This window comes from Xyrauchen texanus, chromosome 14 (genome assembly GCF_025860055.1).
Source record: "Xyrauchen texanus isolate HMW12.3.18 chromosome 14, RBS_HiC_50CHRs, whole genome shotgun sequence".
NCBI lineage: Eukaryota > Metazoa > Chordata > Actinopteri > Cypriniformes > Catostomidae > Xyrauchen > Xyrauchen texanus.
The window spans coordinates 8,041,524-8,059,327 of NC_068289.1; the positions used below are offsets into that span (position 1 = coordinate 8,041,524).

General features: G+C 37.3%; 1 protein-coding gene across 1 annotated transcript; it reads right to left on the reverse strand.

The window, feature by feature from the left end:
* Positions 1-774: 774 nt before the first annotated feature.
* On the reverse strand, positions 775-12,571 carry LOC127655002 (zinc finger CCCH domain-containing protein 15-like). Its single transcript, XM_052142595.1, has 10 exons — positions 12,407-12,571; positions 11,626-11,727; positions 11,428-11,536; positions 8,565-8,717; positions 8,024-8,115; positions 7,033-7,218; positions 5,375-5,521; positions 5,004-5,129; positions 4,658-4,790; positions 775-1,942 (listed from the first exon to the last, which is right to left on the reverse strand). Exons 1-10 carry the CDS (start codon positions 12,479-12,481, stop codon positions 1,746-1,748), a joined length of 1,320 nt encoding a protein of 439 aa, XP_051998555.1. The 5' UTR covers positions 12,482-12,571; the 3' UTR covers positions 775-1,745.
* Between the last annotated feature and the right edge of the window lie 5,233 nt (positions 12,572-17,804).

Here is a 17,804-nt window from a genome sequence, read left to right on the forward strand (position 1 = left end):
TCCAGGCATGCATTATAAGCTGGCAATAATTACAAAACTGGCCACCCTTGACCAGGGGATATTTTCAGTTTGAGATGATCTCTCATGTGGGGGCGTCTAGGAGGGCTGCATTATAATGTCAAAAAGATCAGATTAATTTCTCTGGATGTCAAAGAGGTAATTAAATAACAAAGCCTAAATATAAACACCTTTTTCCTGCTATGGCTGGGCTTTTTTGTAGAAACTCACTCTAGGGCAATCTCCTATCCTATACATCTAAAAGAACCCAATAACAAATACTACTGTATTCACTCTTAACTCTGACATCACAATGTCTTGCGCAAAGCATAACTAGAATTTTTTTTATACAATCTAAGAAATTTCTATTATTTTTCCTGGCCAGGAAAACTTTCAAGAAAAGGTTTTCCATGACCGTGGGAATGCTGTTCTACACAATTTTTGGTGGGACTCTGTATCTGTAGAAGCACAATTGCACTTGGGCATATATTCATGAGAACGAGTAGAGGGGGGTTATCATGCTTTCTCGTGCAGATCATAGGAAATACCAGTCCTCTGACCATTTGTCTGCATGTCAGCCTTCTCTAAACAGCACAAGCCAAGCAATTAGTGGAGTGAGTTACATTAAGAATGTTTATGGTCTGTTGGAAAAACATCTGGACAAGTTTGTTTTATGATCTGTACATTACTAAAATATTACCTAAGATTAAGCAACTGTCTGCTTTGAGGTGATAATCTCACCACTGAATTAAGAAGCATGTTTACACTTAACAGGGTCTGCAAAAAAACACAAATTCCACCGCACCAAACAGTTACGACCAGACATTAGTAGTAAATAGCAAAAAGATACATTTTTTGACTACAAAACACTGCTTAAAGCCTTAAATGATCCCATTCGCAATTCCAAACACTTGAATTACGAATCTTAACTCAAAATCAGTCTCTGATATCCTTTTATTTACAATTTCTTGTGATGTGTTGGTGGGAGGGCAGTTTAAAACATTTTAATAGAAAAGAACAGACATTAATACCATTTTACAAGCTCATCGTTCTCTCACTTCCTGAAAGCACTTCAAAACATCAAATCTGACTAGCAATAATGTCTTTCACATATCCTTCTGTAATGCCACATCTGCATCCAAGATATTTCACGTTCGACACCTCAATCTCATCAACTGATTATGGGACACTTGAATGTCAGCATCACACTTATTGACCATTTACTTTCTGATCCTGATACAGGCATGCAGGTGGTTACATTTTAGATTCCATAGAATGAATTCTTTGCATTCATTAAAGAAACATTTCAGATCACCATAGAGATGGGTAAACCCAATTCCAATAGTGCTTGAAGAGGGAAACTCTAACTTGTGCCCTGTTATTTTAGTTGCACACCTTAAATCAAAAGTATCAAACCAATAACCGTAGAAATTTTTTGACTTCGTTCCTGCTGTTGAACCACATGGACCCAGACAGATCCAAATGAAGACCCTCACCTGACTGTGCTTTATTTGGGTAGACAGCAATTAAAAAAAAAAGGGGAAACTAATTAAATCTGAAAGAGAACAAGAGCCACAGCTTCTCCATTCTCTCCTGTAGCTTCCCAGGACATCTCGAGTGATGAGGGTGCATATTGCAGGCAGAGCGGTTGTTTCTGACATGGCAAATTTGGTAGTAGTTATTTGTGAAAATATTGTCATTCACTTCAAGCCATGTGTAGTTCATGAATGATTCAACAGTCCCAGTCTTTATTTGTCCAGGTCCAGTGTGTTAAGCTCCTCCTCCAGTTCGTCTAGGTCCTCCCCGGTGAAGAGGTTCTCATCCACTGGCACCGCCTCGGACTCCTCCTCCCCATCCTCCCCATCCCCGTCCTCCTCCAGTGTTTGGTCCTCGCTGTGTTCTCCATTCTCCATGGTTCCGCCTGAGGCTTCACTCAATTTAATGTCTGTAGGGAGAAAAGAACCACAACAGAGAGATCAGTGGGACATCCGCAGACTCCACAGAATGCCATTTATAGATGATAATTGACACCTAACCATGAATTACTACACAAGGTCAGGAAGAACGATGGAAGATGCTCTTAGGTTAGTAAAGGACTAAAGCACCATAAAATCTAGAACCATAGAGATGGCTAAAGATATAGTGAAATGTTACATTTACACTTTTTTTTTATTCTTCTAAAGAGCAGTAATTCTACACTTCACAAGTGATTGCTTTTTGAAATACGGTCAGGTCTCAACAATAAGGATTATTTCTGTTGGCCCGGCCAGTGTAGTAGTCCAGATGTGTTCTTTCTCTGTCAATATTTTCACTGGCCTTACCACAAATAAATCTATATATATATTTTTTACTACTTAAGTTTGTACACAAAACTGACTGCTTAACTTTTTAATTTTATTATTTTGTTCATAGGAAGCATATAAACACTTTTTTTTTTTTTTTAGATCATTTTCTTCAAATGTTATTGATATGGTGTTCCCAGTGTAAAAAAAGATTACACTACAAAATACAGAAACATTAAGTGTTCAGGAGCATCCCAATCCTTTAGATGAGCACATATGTGGATGTGCGTTTGCACACACAAAGCCCTCGGGCATGTGTGCATCATCTTTCCATGCAAACTCTGAGGAATATTTAAAGATCTACTAATCATATTTGGTTGTGTTTGGGCTCGTTTGAATTGGAATAGTCTGCTTAGGTTAAGATGTAATTGCCTATGTTATATGTACAGGTGAAACTCGAAAAATTAGAATATCGTGCAAAAGTTCATTAATTTCAGTAATTCAACTTAAAAGGTGAAACTAATATATTATATAGACTCATTACAAGCAAAGTAAGATATTTCAAGCCTTTATTTGATATAATTTTGATGATTATGGCTTACAGCTTATGAAAACCCCAAATTCAGAATCTCAGAAAATTAGAATATTACATGAAATAAATAAAAAAAAAAGGATTTTAAATACAGAAATGTCGGCCCTCTGAAAAGTATAATCATGCATATGTACTCAGTACTTGGTTTGGGCCCCTTTTGCATTAATTACTGCCTCATTGCGGCGTGGCATGGATGCTATCAGCCTGTGGCACTGCTGAGGTGTTATGGAAGACCAAGATGCTTCAAAAGCGGCCTTCAGCTCTTCTGCATTGTTTGGTCTCATGTCTCTCATCTTTCTCTTGGCAATGCCCCATAGATTCTCTATGGGGTTCAGGTCAGGCGAGTTTGCTGGCCAATCAAGCACAGTAATACCATGGTCATTGAACCAGGTTTTGGTACTTTTGGCAGTGTGGGCAGGTGCCAAGTCCTGCTGGAAAATGAAGTCAGCATCTCCATAAAGCTTGTCTGCTGAAGGAAGCATGAAGTGCTCTAAAATGTCCCGGTAGATGGCTGCGTTGACTCTGGACTTAATAAAGCACAGTGGACCAACACCAGCCGATGACATGGCTCCCCAAACCAACACAGACTGTGGAAACTTCACACTGGACTTCAAGCATCTTGGATTGTATGCCTCTCCATTCTTCCTCCAGACTCTGGGACCTTGGTTTCCAAATGAGATGCAAAATTTGCTCTCATCAGAAAAGAGGACTTTGGACCACTGAGGAACAGACCAGTTCTTTTTTTCTTTAGCCCAGGTTAAGACGTTTGACATTTGAAGCCCATGTGCAGGACCCGTCTGTGTGTGGTGGCTCTTGATGCAGTGACTCCAGCCTCAGTCCACTCCTTGTGAAGCTCCCCCACACATTTGAATGGCCTTTTCCTGACAATCCTCTCCAGGCTACGGTCATCCCTGCTGCTTGTGCACCTTTTTCTTCCACACTTTTCCCTTCCACTTAACTTTCTATTAATGTGCTTTGATACAGCACTTTGAGAACATCCAACTTCATTTGCAATTACCTTTTGAGGCTTTCCCTCCTTGTGGAGGGTGTCAATGATGGTTTTCTGCACAACTGTCAGGTCAGCAGTCTTCCCCATGATTGTGAATTCAACTGAACCAGACTGAGAGACCATTTAAAGGCTCAGGAACCCTTTGCAGGTGTTTAGCTGATTAGAGTGTGACAATTTGAGCCTACAATACTGAACCTTTTCACAATATTCGAGTTTTCTGAGATTCTGAATTTGGGGTTTTCATAAGCTGTAAGCCATAATCATCAAAATTATATCAAATAAAGGCTTGAAATATCTTACTTTGCTTGTAATGAGTCTATATAATATATTAGTTTCACCTTTTAAGTTGAATTACTGAAATTAATGAACCTTTGCACGATATTCTAATTTTTTGAGTTTCACCTGTATGTTTCAGGAAGTAATAAGGAAACACGTGACAAAAAGACACTACTGTTTGGCCTCTGAATGAAACAAATTTGCTCACTGCATTTCACTAATTGAGACCTTTCCAATGATATATAAAACATGGCTACCTCATCTTTTTAATGTTTTGACCAACTCTGAATATAACTGTTGTGATCACAAATTTTCAAATAATGAAAACAAAACAGTACATAGGAGATTTGTTAACAATCTCATCAAACAGTCATTTTAGACAGGGAACATAAAAGGTGTTTGCACAACCAACCACAATGGTTAAATGAAAAATTATAAACAATGTTATGTTTAAAGAATTAATTCTGCATGAATTCTAGAAGATATTCAGAAGTCTCTTACCATCCGTGTCATTAATGTGAGGAGCTCTGGCAGTAAACCTGTCTGCTGCTGCCACAGTTATACCTGCATTGTCCACTTCTTTAAGGATAAATCTAGCAATGTCAATATCTTGTATGTCATCTGCATCCTCTACCTGCAAAGACAATCGTATTAAAATGTCTGAAAGAGTGAGGAAAATGTAAATCGAGTATTACGTGCATATGCAGCATAGACAGGAACAATGTACATTAAACGATAGATGGTACAATTCACTGTTTTCATGCAAAATGCTTAAGTTAAATTATTTAAGTATGCAAGCTAATGGGGCAGTGTTGTATTCTGGGTAAAAAAGCAGGAAATATTATACCTGATTAGAAAGTTCATTGTCGTTATCATCATCATCGTCGTCTGTAGCATATTTGGTATCATCAGCCTCATCATCATCGTCGTCAACAAGCTCGGGCCGGAACTCAAACACTTCTCTTCCACTGACCTACAGGGCAATCCATGAAACAGATGTGCTACAGATACAAAGCTACAGACAACACTATTATAACAGCATAAGTTTTTGAAGATCATGGCCCTAGTACAAACAGCTTTCTTTGATACCAAAACTTTACTGCCACCCACTGGTGAAATAATTGCTTCACTGTTAAAACATCCATTTAATTCAGCTGAACTGTGCTGCTGTTAATCATGCAAACAGAGGAAATCAGCAGTGACATCATCTTTACTCACCCCAAGAGCCCTGCCAGCTTTGAAGTCGGCTTTCTTTCTCTCCATGTCCTCCTCTGCTTTAGCCATTTTCTCTTGCCTTTTACTTCTCTTCCAGGCCAAGAACGTTTCCAGAGTAATTCGAGTGACGTTCGCTCCAAGGGCACATCGCTACAACAACAGGTGATCTTAACAAAACTTCTAAAAACACTAACAGATCCAATCAACAACACTTTAAAAACGTGTTTACTTTCAAATTGCAGGCAGCTCAGCTCTAGTTTACACTCTACAGCCCTCTACATTGCGAGTAAATCACTCACATATGCAAGTACATTTCGCACTGTGACCAAAAAATGTCTGTTATTAGCCACTGGCAAGTAAATATTAACATTTCACAAGCCAGTGATAGAGTTGTGTAGGTTCGAAGCACCGAGGCCCTTTTACTGAACAAAAAGCAGTTGATTAAGAAGCTGGATTTAGCCTTGTCTTTCCCTGCATGCTGTCTCATGAGCGAGCAGGCAAAATCACTTGTGTCTCATTCAGTTGATCTCCGGGAACCGCCCCGCTGAAGTCTCAAGAGCAGCTCTTTTGAGAGCATGTGAAGATGAACCACTTCTCAAGCGCTCTGATGTGCATGTCATCTACAGAGGCTTGCGACAAACTCCCGCCAAAACAAACAAGGTATAAACCTATTAATTTTGTGAACACAATGCAGCTTCACTTAATGGCCATATAATTGCTAATGTCCATGTCATTGTGGGTTTATTAACAGACACGCAGTGAGAGAGGAGATGCCTTGCTCTATTTCTGTGTAGATGATCAAATGCAAGAAACAGAATCTCAGAGTCTTCCTTCATGAGAAATGAGGGCTTGTGAGTTAATCAGAGAGCCTTAAAATAATGTGTGAAAGTGAAGAATTTAAGGCAGAAATATTTTACTAACGCATAATATAATATAAAATAATATAATAGCTATACAGGTTGGCTGGGTTACATAAGAAGCAAAAGAAAACAAAACATTGAAAAAGTCCAATGGATCAAAAGTAAATCGGACAAATATGAGATATATATTTTAGTTTAGACATATTTTGGTAATTAAAATATTATTTTAACAATTTTAAATGTTATACTTTTAAATTTAGCCTTATTTTATTATATGACCAAGCTAAATTTGTCTTCGAAATGACTTCTGTTGTGTGCATGCACACATAGTGTGTTTGTATGGTAATTAATAGTCATCGTGAAACATCTAAAACAGACAATTGTCAGCCAAATTTCACAATCATGACCCCTAATTTTCATTATTAGCTTCCCATCTAGTTAATTGTTTTTTTTTTTTTAATTTGTACAAAATTTCAAACAGTGACAACAGCTTGTATCATTACTAAAAAAGCAATTTCATGACATCATATAAATTGATAGAATGTGAATGTTGTACATAAAATGTGACTAAATTCATAAAGCAAAATCTAAAGAAAAATAATTACAATATACTATATTGCGTGAATATATATGAAGAGGCCCCCTTCTCTCAGTTTGCTTAATATATTTTTAAGTTGCATAATGCTTACATGTCATCAAAAGTCTGGTGAGTAAAAACAAAAAAATACTAGTCAATGACAATTCTTTCTCCAACATGATCGTAGAGGGTTGCTCTAAAGTGTTCCTTTTCTCTTCTCTCACCTCAGTCTCTATTAAATCCTCCAGTGAGATCTCCTCCTCATTCTTTTCCTCCTTCTTCTTGTCCTTCTTCAGAACGAACCCCACAGGAAGAGCGTGGCGGTACATACAGTTGTCACCTCCCCCAGGACAAACCCAAAACCAGCCATACTTGTTGATTTCAATGGCATCAAGAAAATACCTACACACCTTAAAAACAAATATATACGATTATTTGTGGATTTTCGATGGGAGCTGATAAATCTAATATAAATAACCATAAAAATCAAATCAATATTAAAGGGTTAGTTCACCCAAAAATTAAAATACTGTCTTCACCCTCACGCCATTCCAGATGTGTATGACTTTCTTCTGCTGAACACAAATGGAAGATTTTAAGAAGAATATCTCAGCTCTGTAGGTCCTCACAATGCCAGCGAATGGTGATCAGAGCTTTGAAGATCCAAAAAGCACATAAAAGCAGCATAAAAATAATCCATAAAACTCCAGTGGTTAAATCTTCTAAAGCGATGATAGATGTGGGTGAGAAACAAATCAATATAAAATAATTTTTCACTATTAATCTCCACCTTTGACCAGCCTCAAAAAATAGGTTGCTGAATGTGAAAGTGGAGATTGATACTTAAATGTTGATCTGTTTCTTACCCACATCTATCATATCACTTCTGAAGACATGGGTTAAACTAATGGAGTCATATGGATTAATTTTATACTACCTTTACATGCTTTTTGGACCTTCAAAGTTCTGGTTACCATTTACTTGCACTGTGAGGACCCTGTGAGGAGATATTCTTAAAAAAATCTGTGTTCAGAAGAAGAAAATGTCATACATCTGGGTGTGGCATAAGGGTGAGTAAATGATGAGATTTTTATTATTTTTTTTTTTTTTTACTTTTAAGTAAAGATAGAAATTATTGAAGATCACAATCATTTCTTTTTTTGAAATGGACATTTGGGTGTGATGAACTAAATAATAAATCTAGCCAGAACCAACAATTTGTGTTTTTGCTTTCTTCTTTTCATCCTCTCCATGTTTTTTGTTCACAACTTCCTCAAGTTTCTTTTCATCCCAATTATCCATGGTGTCTGCAATTTCAAAATAAAAATGCAAGTTAAAAACAGAATTATATAATATTATGAGCAATATTTAAAAATCTATTTGCTGATTCTAAGTATGCATAACTTACATCAATAAATTAGCCAGGCTGAAATAAAACTGAATTGACTACTAGGCTGATTAACAGAAATGTTTAACAAAAACTCTACTTGTGACAGACCTGAAATCTAAAAACAGTCTTACCAAGGAATTAAAATTATTTATATTTTCATTTTTTGAAGTGCATTTTGGGCAAATATGAATTTACAAATATGGTTTATAATATGTAAAATAAGAGTTCATCTCATTTACTGTCATGGAATTATATTAAAAATCTATCTCCATTATTTTGGCCTTCCTGTTATCTAGACATTGGTATCAGCCATTGAAAACCCCATATCAGTTGATCACAGTGCTATGAAAGTAATGTTGGTCTCACCTTTCTCCAGGTCTTCATCTCTGCCATCCACATACAAACTTCTCTTCTCACACTTCCTCTCCAAGCTGAGGTCATGAGAGAACTTACACTTATCACCTTTGGTGCACTGGCCTTGCTTGAAGAAAGCGCACAGCACTGACTTGGGATCCACACCTGAAAAGAAAGAAGAGTAACATCAAATCATTATAAAAGAGGAACTGTGTTATTAGTATATAGTAATAATAATTCAAAATCAGGACAAAACTCTTTATATGATTTGGTTGCAACAAAAAAAAAATATATATATATATTAACACGCAGCTGCATAATTCTAGCTAGGACTAGAGGTAGACCGATATATCGGTTTTAGAACTTTCGGTTCCATTTCGATAAGGGCTATTTGGTATGGGGATATGTATTGTGGGGACGGAATAAAATGTCAACCGGTAGAGAATTTTCTATACCGGCTCCTCCTCGCTGCACGTGAGACTAAGACAAAAGTGAGGGATGAAACCAGTCAGAGAGATGAACACAGACTGCCGAACGACTCAAAATCAAGTCAAGACTCAAGAAGGAATTAATTTTTTTGCATTTGAAGGTGCCGTTTTCTCAAATTCATGGATGAAAGTGCTCTTTATGATGCACAGCATGCACGGGGAGAAAGAGAGTGCCTCAGGTTCTAATCACTTTATATTTCAAGAGAAAATGCATTATTAAATGATGCGTTCTCCGTTATGTGAAATGGACCCTCCGCTAAAAGCCCCGCTGCTCTTTATAGTTGCTGACACCCGTCAAGCTTTCCTACCCGCATCTGTACCGACACAGACAACGAAGCAATCGCACTGAATAAATTCCCTCAGAAATTATTAAATAAATGACAGCTTAGTCACCTGTGCATTTATATCTAGTAGGCAATATGGTTGCTAAAAATGTTTGCAGTGTCCAGTGGAAGGCTAACTTTAAAACAAATATTTGGTGGAGGGGTTTGCTCCAAAATAAAAAATGTCTGCTGTACAGAGAAGCCTCTTTATGGTGCTTGGATTGAAAAAATATGCATAGAATATTATTCATTGATTGAGAAAGTTTTTACTCATTGCAATTGACATAACAGGTGTTCCATTAGACTACTTTGGTTTTAAATAAACTATTATTTTTTCAGATAAAAAAAAAAGAAAAAAAACAGGCTATAGGCCTATCTTCATGTACATATCATTATCAACAAAACTTAAGAATATCAATATATAATATTTTGCTCATCACCCACACCTTACACATGGATATTTATTTTTTCCAAAAGAAAAATAAACTACATTGTGATGTATAACTTTACCATGACATAAAATTTCTTATACCATGATATAGAATTTTGCTTATAGCAAAATTATGCTTGCACCCCTAATTCTGACAGTTGCGGCTAGTTTTATTTATACCTCCGTGTTCCTCTAATAATTAAGCTTTGAAAAATGCGACTATATGGAAACGTCCCTCATCAGCACATCTTGACCTGATAAACTGTCATAATAATGATATATAATAATTAGTTTTGTAAAGGAGCCAATTCTCCGTCATTTCAGAATAAATGTGTTTTAAGCTAATTTAGTGATAGAAGTCCCACATTATGCACCCACATCTTTTTCTCTGATTATAATTGGTTGAAAAATAAACAAAATCTGGGATTTTATTAATTTTGTACTCTGGGCTTAATGTCTGTGACGGCTAAGAAAATCTCATAACATTCTAGGAATCTTGAAACTTTCGGCCAGTTAATCAGTTATCAGCCTTTTCCACCACATCAGTTATCAGTATTGGCAAAATCCACTTTCTGTCGACCTCTAGCTAGAACAAAAGTAACTGACATGCAGATGAAGACAAAAGTAGTCTCCGCCTTAGATGGGATGACATTGGACGGTTAATAGACTCTCTGATGCTTAACACAAAAACGGTAAGTGTTGGCAAAAAATAAATAATGAAATCACAAGTTCCAATCTTTTTGGCTGGCTTTGCACAACTCCTTGGAGTCAGGCCGCACAGGTTATAAACTAGAGAGTCAGTCTGCATATTCTGGTCTGTTTGTGGAGTTACAGTACTGTGCAAAGGTTTTAGGCTCATAAGATATTTCACAAAAACATTTGTCTTAAGATGGTTATTTATATCAGCAACTTTACTGTCAATAGGAAATATACATTTTATACTCCCCAACATTCCTTTTGCAAACATAATAGAAGAACAGGGAGCCCTGCAACAGATGACATGGTCCTTACAGAGCCCCCCACTGAACATCGTGTCAGTCTGAGATTATATAGAGAGACAGAAGCAATTGAGACAGCCTAAATATATAAAAGAACTGTGGCAAATTCTTCAAGAAGTTTCGAACATCCTATCTGCCAACAACCAAGAAAAACTGTGTCCAGGTGCAAGTATGAGAATTGGTGCTAAAGGCAACAGCGTTCCCACCAAATATTGATTTAGCTGTTTTTCTGTTTACTGGACTTTTTATGATGTTAATTGATTAATGAAAACTATTTTTTAGGAAATCCTCACTTTCAAGTTTTTCACAAGTGCCTAAAACTTTTGCACAGAACTGTATGTCTTTGAAACAGTCTCTACTTTTGAATGAACAGAAATGATATCCAAAAAGTATAAGATATTTTCAACCAATTTCTTCAGTGTACAACCTTTACAGAACCAGTAACACCATTGTTTGAATTAATTACGGCTTTGTTGTTCACTGGGCTATACTCGTGGTATTATCAATTTCAGGTTTTTCTTAATGTCAAAGAAACTAACAGCCCGTTTTACATGTCAGCCATCTGGCTTTAGATTAGGAGAAAAGTTTAACAAGTTTTTGTCCCTCATTCAATACTCAATATCCATCATCAGTAACCTTTGCTGACTTTCTGAGCAACCACCACTGGCTTGAAGAGCTCATTCAACTCAGACAGCTCCTTCTTCTTGTCATCCTTCTTTTTGTTCTTATCACCTTCGGCAGCAACCTATAGACAAAGAAAAAAAACAGAACTCCGGATCACTGGCTTGGGATTTCAGACTTAAGAAAAGTACACTTAAATGAGCGTTATGTTACCTGCCGTGCATTCTGCTGGCCATACTTGACTTGATGAGTGACAGTTTTGATGAACTTCTGTTGTTTAGCTCCCTTTTTGTTTTTCAGTCCAAAGGTTTTATCCTGCAGGAAATAGTTCAGTGACAATTGCACCAATGGCTTATTATAAAAACATTCCAGCAAACAATTGGTGAAACCAACAGGTTACATAATCAGTTTATAAGTCAGAAATCAATATCATGTTATGCTTGTAAAATGGGATGTTGTTTCAATCAAGCCAGTTCTTAATATGATCATGCTAATAACAATTTATTTTTACTAGTTAAACTTATTTTGGGGCTCTTTTAGCTCACACCATCATACAAAAGCGCCTCTAAAGTTCAGTCATAAGACAAGGAACTACAAAAACAACAAGAATGTTCAAGTCGCTCACGCTGACTCTCAAAATCGCCACAATTGGAACGCAATCATTCTAGAAGAACGTTCCAACGACCGACCCTTTGGTGGATTTAGGTAGACAGCTCACCAGAGTTTAGCACACCGCCTAAATGTGTCCTGTTTAGCAGGTTAGCTCATTTCACAGCTTTAATTCCCCTTTAATTTTCATCAAGATGACAATAACATATGAGACTGCTTTGTCTAGCTCTATTTAACAAATATATAACTCATTATTCTGCTACTTTCATTCACTTTAGACTTTAATATCATGACATTTTGCTGAAATGTGTCACACTGAGTGAATGAGAGCACAAGGCCCAGAGTTCAGCATGCTGCAGGAGTGCGTAAATTCAACAAATCTCACCTCAATGATTTTCTCTTTCTTCTTCTCTTGGGTTTTCTTATTGCCTGTAGCTTGAGCTGGCTTTTTTGGAGGCATATCGCTTTAGATAGACCACTATAAAGTAAGGAATTCCAGAAGCCGTATGTATAGAGATGTGTGTGATCGGCAAGCGCAGGCTAACCGCACTAGCAGCACAGTGGTGCATTCTGGGAAGTGTGGAGAGAGCATGATGTCAGCGCACATGTGAGACCACAGCGCCATCTAGCGTCTGCAGCGGCAAGTACTTTTTAATTAAAGAAATAGTTCACCCAAAATGGGAAATTCTCCCATCATTTACTCACCCTCACGCCATCCCAGATGTGTATAACTTTCTTTTTTTTTTTTTGCTGAGCACAAACGAAGTATATCTCAGTTTTTCAGGTCCTTGCAATCAAAGTAAATGGTGACCAAAAATGTGAAGCTCCAAAAGCAAATAAAGGCAGCATAAAAATAATTAATAAGGCTCCAGTGGTTTAATCCATGTCTTCCAAATAAATCCAAGTTGTTTAGTGTGAGAACAGACAAAAAATATAACTCATTTTCACCATACATCTTGACATCAGCAGATCCTTGGTGATAATGATTTCAAGCTTGATTACACTCAATAGCGCCATTTAGAAGATGGTAAAAAAGTTTACTCAAGATGTTGCTGGCTGCAACTCAGCCTTTAGAGGTTCAATATGGGTAGGATTACAAAGGGGGTGGGATTAGAGTATCTACTGGCTGCCAGGAACAAACCCAGGCACCTTTTTACTCTGTGTAATCAAGCTTAAAATCATGATCGTGCCTAGAGACTGCAATGACAAGATTACCAGTAAAACTATATATTTTGGTCTGACTGGAGATTCTTTTTGGTCACCATTTACCATTTGGAAGTTTTTGTCACCATTTACTTGCATTGCAAGGACCTACAGAGAAAATGCTGCATCAGAGCCGCTTTGCTGTTGTCATGACATTCAGTATGCATCTTGTTTTCGGTTGGCTATGCACATGAACCAACATATAGACTCTCACTGCAGCTCAATCTGTCCCAGATCCGACACAGTTCTGTTTTTGGATGACTGTGTGAACAGAAAAAATCACATTGAATCCAACATTTTCAATATGATCTACATGGGTTACTTTCATATGTGGAATTACATCGGATAAATACAGTATCACAGATGCGGTGTGACTTGTAATTCATGGATTTTTTACATCAAGCAAACTCAGCGTTCATCATAATTGCACACTTGAGACAATATTTTCTCTGTTCTATTGAGGTTGCATCTTGACTCCCCTTAAGCTTATAATTAATCAACATGCATTTTTTTCACCAGCCTCCACAGCATAACAGTTTGACTACCATTCTCTTTTTCCATACCATCTCTGTTGGTTTAATTGTGATGGACATGCCAGGTTAGAGGGTTTTTCAAACATGGGTCAGTTTAGGGGTGTTGCCTATTCATAACATTTTCTGATATGGGCCACATTTACAAGGTCTTCACAAAAATGCACATTGGAGCAGAAAATTAGAGCTTTGGTGTATAGCCATCAGTGTAACACACACACACACACACACACACACAAAATAGATAGCACACCTAAGGCCGAAATGATCTATGAAACAAATTGTCTGGTGGTTCATGTTGAATTAAGAATAGAATTACATAGTGCAAGGCCTAAAACAAGCTCAGTAAGCATAATGTTTGTGTACAACATGTATGATTAAAAGTAATGTTATTTATGGGATGGGGAAAGGTTTCTGTGAGATTAACAAGAAGATAAGCACATCTATAAATGAAGAGGAAGACCCCTTGAGCGGTATCATTAGGAGCAGATTTGATTTATCAGCATCAGACCAAATGTGTTCCCCATGTCCGTGTGATGGATAGTGTCTAATCACAAATGGACAACCTGCTGTAAGTAGCCATCATTAACTCTGGCAGTTTTTTACAAGCGACTGCTCTCTCTCCTCCTGCTGCATATCAGATCCTCCCATCCACAGCAAATGAGTCTTCTGTTATTTAACTTGGCCTCAGGAGATTTAGAGGAATATGTGGCTGATGAGAGAATGTTCTCTTGTGTGCAAAACTAGATACTCAAATAGTCTCTGGTGAACTGAGCTCAAGTATAGAGGAATTGCTGGAGGGTTTTTTTTTTATAAGAGTTTTAAAGCATTTTCTCTTCAATATTTATTTAGACTAGTTGTAACAATCTTTTTGTCTCCAAGGTGACTCATTGTCCAAGACAATATTTGAAGCCAATTTCAGGAGCTGTAATTTTGTAGGCCTACTTCTTGATTATTAGCAGTTTTAAGCCTTTTAATTAAGTTAGATTAATTTAACATAACAGAAGGTCGTCTTGCAGACGTTTGGTGAGGCCACAGTGGGCCTAGGCCCCTTGGTTAAAAAACACTGATTTAGACCTTTGGCCCAGTCTGAACACTGTCCATTTTTTAGATTGGTTCATTATGTTTGTCTTGGCATTTTTTTTAAAGCTTGCAGGCCGACACAGTTTAATCAAAGAAGAAGTCTTGTGCTGAGCGGCCCAAACTGTAAAGATTGTCACACCTTTTGCATTGCATTATCATTTTGCCGATTCAGCAGATGGAGAGAAGACTGTTGCAACAGTGTGAGAAATCCAACAGGGAGAGGTGAGATAAACACACAGGCTTGGGAAACAATGAAATTCACAGCTACAGAAATAAATCTGCTCATTCACAATACACTGCATGCATTTGTCTGAAATACAGTGGTGGTTCAAATGTTAGTGGATGTTGTTCTTGTTTGGAATGTTGTAAGGATTGTTCTATATTTTAGGTTTATTTTTTGAAATAGACCTTGTGTGCCATATCTCTGGATTCAATACACCAACTTCTATAATATAAAAAATAAGAACAATCTTAATTATTCTTTCTGTTTTTAGAGAAACATTGTTTCGATTGGCAATCATTTTACTGATTTTTTTTTCTTTCTAAGTTAAGAATTTAAGTTAAGATTAAGTTGCAGAGTTCAAAATGTACTGTTAAGAATACATTTAATACAATATTAAAATCAAAATCATTGTACTGTTTTTATTGTATGTTTCCACATTGTCCACTAGGGGGTAGTCAGTCTCTTGTATTAATAAGTTACTCATCTTAAACCATCATAAATGTGTTTACATACATGTAGGGATTCATTAACAGAACAATCGTTATTTATTTGGTCTATAGAACAGTAGAGAATAGAGGACCTAAATTAAGTCTAATTATTGCCTTTGTATAGGGGCTCTTCAATGGCCGGACAGTGATTTTTTACTTGCTTTCATGTTTGCTTTTATTCAACATTTGTGTTCGAAATCTTATTGTTTAGGGTCTCTGTAGACTAGTTATTTTATTAGCTTTCTTTACATTACCAACATGTCCATCAGGGTCTTATAACAGGAGATGTCAAACTTTTCTGACCTAGGGACCACCCCTATATAAAAATGCTAGGTTTTATCCCACTATAACTGGTAACATCAAACCATTGACATAAATAAAAAAACTTGAAATGGATGAATGGATAATTATGAAAATCAGACACTAAGTGCCCAGCATATAGATGGGAACTCCTTCAATACCGTTTAAAAAGCATCCCAGGGTGATACCCCAAGAAGCCGCCAAGAGTACATTTCTGCAATATCGAGGCAAACATAATTCCCATATTTCCATTTCTAATATTCCAAAGTTGTGATGACATTACTATTATTCTAAAATGTGAAAAAAGGAGTAAGTGACCCTAAACCTTTTTAACTGTAGTGTATATATATATATATATATATATATATATATATACATACACTGCATGCCCAATTATTAGGCAAGTGAGTATTCTGATCTTATCATTATTTCCATGCACATCATATAAATTTGAATGCTTATTGGATTCAATAATTTTCAGGTAGCATGTATTTGTTTAATGAGAAAGGGTGTGACGAAAGTGACTGATACCTTATATCAAGGTGTGCATAATTATTAGGCAGCATCACTACCACTACCTGACCACCGGACAATCAAACGTTATATTGCGAATAGTCAACTGGGGCGCAAAGAACGCACGGAGAAGAAAAGGCACAAATTAACTGCAAAAGACTTGAGAAGAATTAAGCGTGAAGCTACCAGGAACCCATTATCCTCCTGTGGCAGGATAAGTGATTCAACCATTCAACTGGCCTGTTTGGGGTATGGCTTTGGCAGACCAAAGAGGTGGGAGATACCATACTTATTTTGACTGGTGTATATGTGTCCTGGTGATTCTGGGTTCCTCGCTCCCTGGCATCTCCATTTTTCGTTGCCGTTCAGGTACGTTGAGGCTTTGCTCCCGGTGTAATGTTGGGAAGATCTCAAGGCTAATATGATTATGTACACTTTGATTAGAGCAGAGCTGGTGGCGTGTGCATTGTGGTGAGTTGGCAGCAGAGGTCGCTTTCAGGTATGTCTTATATTAATTTAGGTCACTTGCTGTGGGGGTATTTATTGTATTATGTTCACTGTAACAGCAACATTAGCAGGTGGTTGAATGATGGCCGGTTTACTGAGCCGCGTTACCTGTTGTGAATAACCATACAAATTTTGATCTGGTGTATGATTAACCCAATCGTAAGTACGCCTCTCCCTTTTCACATTGGGGCTCGGTAGATGTAGTTTAACTCTCGTGTCTTTTTGTTAAGGTAAGAGTGGGGATTTGAACATCCAATCTTCTCTAAGACAAATCCCTAGCCGAAGATGGTATATGTGACACCTCTGCTGTTTTGCTTACTGGCTTTGTTTTTGCTGTTTTGCTTTGCGGCTCGCTTGGCTGTCTGTTTACGAGTCTCTCGTTAGCTGTGCTGCATATCAGCTTCAATTTGTTTGTTTCCCTTTGTTTGGACTTTGCACTGTGTCTCCCTTTGTTTTGTTTTTCCGTAGCTACAGTGTCAATTCATTTTGTTGTTGTTTCTACTGATTTGTTTTTTAATTTATTTCAGGTTCGTTTTCCCACACTGTCACTTTCCTATTGATGTGGTGTATGTTTTTGCTGTGTCATATTATTTCTATTGTATAGTGATTTAGGATTTGCAATTTGTTTCCTGCCAACAATCAATCTGGCATCACTCAGGCACTGTTTATCCACCTCTGCTGCATGTGGTGGCATCAGTGGGCCTGAGTGCTATAGCCACCACACCAAGGTGTCTGTAAAATGTATTTTTGATTATTGTTTAGTGTTATTTCTGTGTAATCCCAGATTAATTTGTCTCTTTTTCTCTCCAGGAGCCAGTGAGGCCTCTGTGGGGAACAGGGGAGGCTAGCTGCCTTCATTCGGTGGTGTATGCGGAGTGTGTCGACACAACAACTTCCTTTTGGTGTGTGTGGGTGGTGCTTGACGATTTTGTGTGA